Source organism: Pectinophora gossypiella, chromosome 15 (genome assembly GCF_024362695.1).
Source record: "Pectinophora gossypiella chromosome 15, ilPecGoss1.1, whole genome shotgun sequence".
NCBI lineage: Eukaryota > Metazoa > Arthropoda > Insecta > Lepidoptera > Gelechiidae > Pectinophora > Pectinophora gossypiella.
Genome location: NC_065418.1, coordinates 8,011,289 through 8,021,388, shown reverse-complemented (window position 1 = coordinate 8,021,388; position 10,100 = coordinate 8,011,289). Strand labels below are relative to the sequence as shown.

Genomic DNA, 10,100 nt, shown 5'->3' with positions numbered 1-10,100 from the left:
CACTTTTCGCGGGATGGGAAGGTTTGAGACTTCACATTGTAGTTGTACCAATTGTCGATAAAAATACTATTGAAATTCAAAAATTCCTTTAGGGAAATCAGCCGGGTCTGCATGACAACCGCGCTGCGCGCCGCACGAATTATATTGAGCGTTCCGACCAATAGCCGTTTGACGTCCATCTACGTAGACAGCATTTGTATCGTTTATAGGTCCAAGCGCTCGATATATTGAATACAATTCGCGCCGCGCGCGGCGAGGTTGTCATGCACACCCGGCAGGTTTACAATATGATAAAAAAAATATTTATAAAATTGGCAAAAATCGAGTGGAGGAAATATTATTGATGAAATGACAGGTAAAACAAGTATAAAGTGGCAAGCTTAGTAAGTACGTTAAAATATTCGCCAGAACTATGATATTTTCCAATAACTTTTAATTAACTAAGACTCTATATTTAAAGCTGTCATGAGCGACTCTGCATGTTTCGACCCCAATGGGATGAAGCTGTAATTGGCATAAGTACATAATCCATAATCTAGGTTGAAACGAGCTTGGGGCTTGAGAACTATCTACATTACCGGTAAATCACTAGCGCTCGATGAAAGTGACAACTACACTTTACTCTGACTACAATCTTGACAAATATAAAACAATCCACAATGTGTGAAGTATGTTGGTTTACAAATCCGTAAACAACAGGACGGTTATAATTTATATTTCAAAGTTGCGATATAACATTACTAAAATATGGAGCCAACGCAATCTGTTTTTTTTTATAAATTTGAAAATACTGAAGCTATGCACCTAGAGTCAATAGTTTTTATAGTATTACCTGTCCTGGGCACATATAGGTTCGCAGAGGGTAACGCCAGCGTATGTCTACCCCCTATCGTGTTACTCTTTGGTTAGTTTAGAAATGAAACCACAAACATTATATACACTTATCTATTTATTTATTAATTTTTTTGTAACTTACAGTAGACAGCTGCATTTCTTCACGAAATTGTTAATAAAATTAAAACTGTTATGTAATTTAATTACATTTCTATACAAAATTAAGATATTTCTGGGGAGACAACAAGTACAACCAATAAACGGTGAGTAAAGGTATTTAAATCTGCAATAACATTTTGTTACTAACATTCCAACAAAGTAAGATTTTGTGTCATCTCTGCATCAGTGTTTGTTGCATAACGACATACCAAGTTTCAACAGACTACACATAATTTGACATTGATATCTCACTATACAGCAAGCAACAACGCAAACCCAGCTTTTACGACACAAAGTCAAACTTCAAATACGACTTCCGACTAATAATTTAAAGTACATAATCAGATTAGATGGTTTTAAAACATATTCATCCTAATGTACTGACAGATTGGCGTAATCTAATTTGGCTTTAGGCCCTTTACACATTGCGACTCTTTGCAGCGATAATGTAGCGATTCAGACACGATGAAGCATCGATACAAACCCGATGTAGTAGCGATACCAGCATTGCCACTGTATAGCATTTGCAGTTGGGAGTTGTATCGAGAACCCTGTCCTATCGATCAGATGCAGATATCATACGAGTCAAGCGAATACTACGATATATTCAAGGCACAAAGGAGTATGGTATCACATACAAAGGTAACGACAAACCTATTATTATGACTACAGATGCTTATCTCGGAGGTGATCTAACCACAGGATGATCAATATCTGGGATAGTATACAGGTCCCAGCCCCCTCTACCCATTCGTTCATTGACATTTATGTTACTATAGTAACGCTGCGTCTGCATCATCACTTACGAGTGTCTACGACTAAATTGACACATGTGTTAATGATACTGGTCTCGCTACACCGGATCCTGTCGCGCTGCAGTTACACGTGCGCTTGCATCGCTGCAAAAAGTAGCAGTGTATAAGGCGCTCAAAGGCAGGGTTAAAAAGGCTACATTGAAGCAATAGAGCTTTTGTAGACGAATTGTTTCGATGTGGCCTGTTTAACCCCAGATCAACACAACTCTTAGTATTAGTAGTCCACAAGTTTCACTTTACTTTTTCCGTTAGTGTCACTGCTCGAGCTGTTCCTGTCTCTGTCGTAACTATCTTGTGTATTCTGCCATGAAGGGCCATCGCCATAGTGGTCAGAGTTCCCCGGTCTGTGGCCGTAACCTCTGTACCCTCCTCTGTGGCCAAAAGGCCGTCTTGGCGCTTGAGAAAACCGTTTATCATCCCACCTGCTTTCGTGCCCTTGACTGTGCTCATGTCGATTATAATTGTCGTAGCGTTCATAGTTTCGGTTGGGGTACTTGTCATACCTATTTTGGTAATATTGCCTGTCGTCTTCTGGTCTTCTGTCGTCCTGGTAATGTGTCTCGTTGTCGTGGTACCTCCTTCTGTCATGGTACTGGGAGTTATCTCCTGGTTCCGTGTATTTAGGTCGAAATGGCGGCGGCGACTGCCTAGTCTCCCACACTTGGATACGCTTCGGAGGAGACGGAGATTTACTTTTCGATCGACTTCTGCTATGTCTCTTCTTCTCTGGCCGTGGTGATATTCTGAAAAAATAAATTATGTAACAGTGTTTTATGCTGCATAAAATTTAATTCGCAGCCCTCAGACATCACACACACACAGTTGCGCGTGTAGGATAATGACAATGTGTAATGTCTGTGTAAAACGAGGTTGTTTGTAGGAATTGTCCGTAGTGGAACACTTATCGCGCGGGGACTGCTGTGGTCTCACGATTCAGTGCGGGCAGGCCAGTGTCCTTTAGTACGTAGTACTATAAAAAGAATAAGCTTCTAGGTCGATAGTGGTATGTTTACCTGGAGGAAGACCCGCTGCGACTCCTGTCAGAGTCGTCATCACTCGACCGCCTAGTCTGCTGGTGTCGCATCTCTCGCTGTCTGAAACAAACATACACAATAAAGTGTTGTTTATCCATATAAACGCTGAATAGCATTTATCAATTCGATTACTAATAACAACTACGATTATCGAAATTCCAAGTAACACAGTCCTAAGGGGGCTTAGTACTACATCCTGAGATATCGGATGGATGTAGTGCGTGTACCATACAAATAGTATAACGGCCACTACGGATCCGTCATTTGACGGACTCGGATCGGATACGAATCGGAGAAGTGCGCAAACACCCTAAGGCCGGGTTTCCACTGACGCGGAGATGGGCGGAGATGTGCGGATTTGACCAATCACAGCGTTCGAGAGAGCGAAAAACGAAGACGCTCTGTCACTCTCCCTCACGGTGATTGGTCGATTCCTGCACTTTAAATATTTTGTACCCCAGCGATGAGAAAATAGGTAATTATCACGTTAAAAGTGAACAACGGCATCTATCGTGTTTTCGGAGAACGCCGATTGGAACGTCCCTCATTGCCGGGTTCGATGATTTTATGTCCTCAGAAGCAATAATGTGTAAGAGTGTCATGCGTGTGTACAGACTTGCGTCGCAGCTTGATGGCTAACTCCCGCATCTCCTCGTCACGGCGCGCCTGCCTGCGACTCTCGCGTTCCAACCGCTCCGCTTCAGCCCGCTTGTCTGCACGCACTGCGGACCAAAAAAGGCTTTTAAAACATACATTTTGTTTGTTATACCTTTTAATGGATATACATAATATAAGACATCAATAAACTATAAACAGACCTACATACTTCCTACTGGGTACAGGCCTTCACTCAAATAACCGGAGGATACTCCACCACGCTGCTTTCAATGTGGAGATGCTTAGGCTAGTAGCCAATCCTTTCGTTTATTTTCAAGTCCGACTCACTGACTTCCATTAACCCACAACACAAAAACGTAATGATTTTTATAATTACGTAAATTTTAATCGTAAACTGAATCATGTCGATTTTCAAGAATAACTCAATCCCTATGATTTTTTTATTGGAATTAAAATAAAAATGGTATCTCAAATACCAGAGAGAGTGGTGGAGGTGGTAATGGTAATGGGTTCTTCTAAAAATAATGCGTAATACAAAACTCACGTTGCCTTGATAACTGGGCTTGCATTTTTCTTTTGAGTTTCTCCTTGAGCGATATGGTTTCCTTGGAAGGCCGACCCTGTAAAGTATAGCCATGTTAATTATATATGACAGGTTTGGAGAGCCCGCTCTTTACTGAACATAGAGCTCTAGTGAAGTTGTAGTAGAAAATTGAAATAGAGTTAAACATGAATACTTGTATACTAAAATATTATTCAAACAAACCAATACCGCAAGAAAGAAATTTATGATTTTGATTTTTTGCGAAGGATGGCAAAATCTTCGAAATACTTCGAATATCTCTTTATTTAAAACCCACCGACATTTCGTCACATATTTAAGGCTATAAACTTTTTAGGAATAGATAATGAGGAATAGTAAGGATGTATGTAGTAAGTAAACAAAACAACGAATGGTTTTTACCGTTACATTATAAATAGATTGTAAAAAGTGCATTATTAAATTATCTCATCTAAAAACGAAACACAAGCAAACTCGTTTGTATTTTGTCTCCAATCTACAATCAATAAATCGATAAGGTGCTAAAATGAAAGCGTACGATAAAAACAAATGATTCTTACTGACTTTGGAGCTGGATCCAGACAATCGTAACTGATTCTGGTTTGTGTTGGGTTTATTGGCAACCGCCGATCTGAAATGCAGAAAAAGCTTCGTAAGTTCACAATGGATTACATCTTAGAGAGCAGTGAGAAAGGATTTGTTAACGTATAAATATAGCCCGTAACATGGCTCAAGTAACATTACATGCTTACAGTAACTAGTAGCCGAGTCCCACTGCTTAACAAGCCCTCCGAAGAATCATTGTACAGAATCATTTTATTTTTCACTCAATCAGGTGATTTCAGCCTACAACACCCTGAGCAAACCAACGTGTCCCCGACCAGGAATCAAACGCAAGACCTCCGGATATCGGATTCGAACTGCCTAATAGGGATTGCATACGCTATCACACTTATTGGCAAGTCGCGAAATAGCCCCTGAGAGTCTGCGCAGTTATGTTTACTAACTTGTTTTTCGCGTCATCGGCGGAGTCACTGGAATCGGAATCCAGGGACAGTTCGCTGGAAGACTTGTCCTCCTTGCGGCGCCCGTAGTAGCGCGGCACCGCCGGCTTGCTTCTGTCGTTGCTATTATGTAAATATAAGCAAACATTACATTTTCACGTCAAATAAAATTAACTTTTATTCTTACTTCCTTCTCGTCATAAGAGTAAAAAAGTCCACTTTTATTTTTAGTATTATTTGATTAATGAAGAAGCTCGATAATATTTTGCAGTGAGTTTTTTTAATGGGATTGTATTTTTAGCTGTATCCCATTGTAGTAAGAAGGCTTTCGCCTTCCATCGAGAAGAATTGTTTCATTTCTTTTCAATAACAACTTTAAAATCTTACCTTTTACAAGTTTTGATTCGATCGAAATCGAAACGGAATTAACTAGACAAGCTTACCTTTCATAAGACATCGACCTGGATTTACGCTTCGCACTAGTATTACTGAAAAATATGGAAACACGATTTTGATTTTTGATTTTGAATGAAATGAAATAAAAGAATTCCCTAATAAAATCAAACTATCACCCTACAAAGTACAATTGTAAATTCGATAGTGTACCAGTCTATAATGTATATTGGCTGTTTATTTAAGTAAGATAGTGTGACAAAGCAAGTTAGCAGCCCCAGCTCAGGGTATTTTTTTGCAGTTTCTTGTATAGTCATGATATGTGGTTATGTGATATTTTGTTAAAATTTATTGTATAATATCTACTATCGTATAGTCTAATCGAGTACCAAATCTGTTTCCTAAACGTTTAATAATATTTACACAAATAGATAAGAATACAAACTTTGGACTGGCAGATCGCCTGTTCCTATAGTTTCGCTTATAAGGGCTGTAGGACCGCGAGCGTGACCTTGACGAGGCAGAGCGTGACCGGGAATACGACCGGGACTTCGAATGTGACCTCCGGAATGACCTCGAGCGTGACCTAGGCTGTGACTTGGATCTCGAGCGTGATTTGGATCGGGAATATGACCTGGATCGCGACTCGCGGCGAGGCCCTATTAGAGGGCGGGGGTATTTGTCCTCTGATGGAGCTCTGAAAGTACAAAAGAAACAGATTATTTACGTTTCAATCTACGTACACTTCTAAAATCAATAAATTTTATTTTCAAAGGTTGTTTTATATTTCCATTCTATAAAAACTAAAGCTATGAAAATTATTTTTTATATTTATTGTCATAAAAGTTGTCTTTTGATTATTAGTGATATTGCTTACATAGCCGAGAATATGTGAACTTACCTTGGCCTTTTAGTTTGTCTGCGAACTATTTCTGAATATAATTCTGTCTTCTTTAAATTCTGTTTCACTTTTTCTGCATATGATATTTTTGGCAGTGGAGCTATAAAAAATAAAATTATTAGCTGTGTATTGTAGTTTAAACATTGCAGTTTATAATTAACATGCGGAAGGGTATCAAGCCATAATCAAATGACCTATATGAGTGAAAGGTTTACTAGCTGTGGGCCGATATGAGGAGAAGACTTTACGAAGGCATTCGCGGACATGCGCAGGATCAATTATCGCAAAAAAGAGAAAATGACAAAGCTCTCACGCGCGTGTGAGAGCGCACGATACGATTGGTCGATGCCGCACATCTCTTCATTATAAAGTAAACACACCTTTATACCTGTACGTCTGATTGAAAAACACTATTTAAACAAATTAAACTCACGTGGCTTGACCTCCTCGTCGTCGCCGCCGAAGGAGGTGATGAACTGGATGTTCCCGGGCGCGGGCGAAGGGCTGCGGCTGCGCGAGCGGCTGGGCGAGCGCGCGCCCGCCCCCGCCCCCGCGCCCGGCGCCGGCGCCGCGTAGCTCGGCGGGCTCACCACGCGGCACGCTAGCTTCTTGTCCCTGTCGGAGATTTTTCGATTAGACAACTATTTATTGTTCTTAAAACATTTGTCTCAGGGGTAATATTAAATATATTTCCTTCAAACTACATTATCTAAACTCTTTTTTCTTTTCAGCTTATTTCTAATACATTACATCTGGTCCTAGTGGTTATAAAAGGGTAGGTATAATAAATAAAAATAGAGTGATAAATCCGGCTACTTCTGATATTCGGTGTCGTCGGCGTCTCCAATCAATACCTAATAAGAAACGTAGGGATTTTGTGATAAAAACTAAAGTTACGTAATCTCAGGTCTCTCCCTCAAACCCCCTCTCTCAGCAGCTGCTTTTGGTGCTTAGTGTCCAATTGGAAACCTATACAAAACCAACCAACAACCTAACTACGCAAAGGGTACAAACTGAGCTAGGTTACCAACCGATGCGCGCGCCTTTCCCTCCGACTCTTTCTTCCAGAGAACATTGCCTTCTCTTTCTCCTCTCGCAGCAGTTGCTTCTGGTGCTCGGCGTCGTCAGCGTCGCCCGTGAGGAACGAGAACAGGTCGCAACCGGCCATGCCGAACGCTGGGCCCACCGCGTTCAGCTCGTGCGCCTGCGCTCAGTAAGAATATATTTTTGAATTGTGCCCAAACTCGCTAGAAAATACCCCATCACATAATGCTATCTCTAAATTAATTAATAATTAATTAAGCCTAGAATGCTTTCAGTTACTGTTTAAATAGGCAATGGGCTGGTAAACTGCCACCAAATGGGTCTGCCATCATATGGAACTTAAAACTGCATCAGGTGTGGCTGCCACCTTCTCCCGACCTTTGACTCTGAAGGTATATTTTTATTATGAAATGTTTATTTTTTTTAAGTTATTTTCTGTTCCATACTTTTGCGACGGAAAATACCACTTGATATCATCTCAGAATCATGGTCTCAATCATCCCACAAAGTTTTCGTTACGATGTCACTAGCACCCTGTATAACCTAAGTTCAGAATGAGACATTCACTTTGTCACTTTGACATGTGTCCTTCCTAAGCGCTACTACTGTTTGTTTTCCTTTTAGCGACGTTTCTATGGAGCTGCTCTGCATACAGTATTTATAGCTGTTCTCTTACTCTTTAGGTTAGGATAAAACCAAATTTTAGTGTCATTACATTACTGTGATTGAAATGGACCACTGTAGGAGAATCAACATTTTGATTAATGTAATTTTAGTTAAGTGAACTAATTATATCAGTAAGCATACTGATATAAAAAGGAACCAATAATTGATGTTGCAATAGTAATCAATGTAATTCCATACAAGGCTTATCTGTGAAAAATTATTAACTAAAATAATAGTACTTCAAAAATTTTATTATTTAGAATTAAATATGAAACCAGGTTAAATAAACTCACCTGTGAAGCCTCCATCTTATTTACGTCAATGCTCAAGTCCACATCAATGATTTCAAGATCCGAATCATCATCCGAATCTTTGGTCTCCACTTTTTTACTTTCCGGGCCTGTAATTTAACACTCATGCCATAAGAATGCCCGATAATAAAGTGCAAAGTGCGTCTACCCGATGATCCAAGAATTATCCGCAAGCATCACAGCAGAGTGAGTAAAGCTGAACTACCGTTAGAGCAGGATGGTTGTGCCCCTGGATCGTTATAATTGTATCCTATAGCGGCGCCAGTGCCTTTTTTTTCGTGCAACCTCTCTTTTTGCATCTCCTTCTCTTCTATAGTGACACCAAACTGCTCCTCTATGGCCAGTTGCTGGAGGAATTTGTCTTCACCTGAAAGAAAAGAGAGCTGATGAATAACTGTTAAAAAGAGGACCAACAGTGGAGCCACATTTTATAATACCTAATTAAATCTTACTGAACACAAAGATGAGATACCTATTCTTTTGTTACTCATTACTAGTTACAAAGCTCAAGGCCAAAGTAGAATGATAAGTGGCCTTAGCTAGTTTTTTAAGAACTTAATTTAATTGTAAGACACCCACAATTAAATATTAAACATTAAAAAAATATTAAATATTAGAAATAAACATTAAAATATATAACACTCACTTATCCCTAGAAAGGCATTCTGTGCTATAATCCTGTATCGTTCATAGTTGCATTGTCTCTCTTCAGGGCTTAATTTATCAGGTGGAACATCAGGGTTTCTCACGTCTGGAATATAATCCAAATGTGCGCGGACATCAAACCTGTCTATCATATTGTTTGTGTCTCCTTGCCAAGGCATCCTGAAATGTGCAAAAGAGCTTTTATTTACCAAATAGGTACCTACTTACATCATTAATTTATAGAAATGAGTGAGTATAGAACAGTATAATAAGATGTGAATAGGATATGTAATTAGGTTTTAGTATATAAATACATATGTATAAATAACTCACATGATAGCTGGACCCTCTCCCGCAGCTGCGACCGTAGGATCCAAGTGAATTTTGCATGGCCGACCGTGTAATTGCAAAAACTGAGTGGGCTCAGCTTTCTGAGAAATAAAACAATAACTCATGAATTGGCTATACTAAAGTGTACAAATACACTTACGCTTTTACTGCACACTTTCTATACAAAATATTATCGTTACAGGCGAAAACTTACAATTTTCTCATAGAAATCCTTACGGCGTTCCGCCCTCCGTCGATAGTCTACAATCATACCGCGAATCATTCGCTCCTGTTTTCTTGCTTCGTGCCACATTTTGATATGGATTCATTCAACACATTGACATAAAGCAACACACGTAATTACATAAAATTCGCAATTAAAGAAATACGAAAAAAGATAAGCACGTACTCGACGCCATCTTTTTAAACTTGTTTTTTGTCTTTGATTGACACCGAGTTTATTGCCAGTGGAAAAATATAACCACTGGCTATTATTGTCAAAAATATTTTCTAAGTTTTTTAAAGCTAAAACCTTTTGGCTGTCGTATTTTATTTAATGGCTATCTTCATAATTTATTTTGCGTTTTCGGCCAGTAATCTCATATCAGTTCAGGAGCGAGATTGTAAAAAATTCTGTAGACGTGTGCGAAAGTAACGTCTCTGTTTTGAGCGCAGGAGAGGACTTTATTCAAAGAAATAGTAAGTATTTTGCATAACATTCTTTATAATCTGGTCATTAAAATTAAATCTCAATCAAGGTCACTTTATTTTAATATTTACTCCA

At 39.2% G+C, this 10,100-nt stretch overlaps 1 protein-coding gene across 2 annotated transcripts; it reads right to left on the bottom strand.

Annotated features, from left to right (window-relative positions):
* Positions 1–931: 931 nt before the first annotated feature.
* LOC126373011 (CLK4-associating serine/arginine rich protein) lies at positions 932–9,781 on the bottom strand. 2 transcript variants are annotated; one of them, XM_050018961.1, is made up of 16 exons: positions 9,531–9,779; positions 9,320–9,417; positions 8,988–9,166; positions 8,547–8,708; positions 8,324–8,430; positions 7,352–7,524; positions 6,754–6,935; positions 6,321–6,420; positions 5,865–6,116; positions 5,470–5,514; positions 5,030–5,149; positions 4,587–4,653; positions 4,005–4,080; positions 3,459–3,564; positions 2,822–2,902; positions 932–2,551 (listed from the first exon to the last, which is right to left on the bottom strand). In XM_050018961.1, exons 1-16 carry the CDS (start codon positions 9,627–9,629, stop codon positions 2,023–2,025), a joined length of 2,376 nt encoding a protein of 791 aa, XP_049874918.1. In that variant the 5' UTR covers positions 9,630–9,779; the 3' UTR covers positions 932–2,022. The 2 variants fall into 2 exon arrangements, 1 of the variants encoding a protein (XP_049874918.1); XR_007567271.1 differs by lacking the exon at positions 932–2,551 and having other exon boundaries at positions 4,583–4,653; positions 9,531–9,781.
* Between the last annotated feature and the right edge of the window lie 319 nt (positions 9,782–10,100).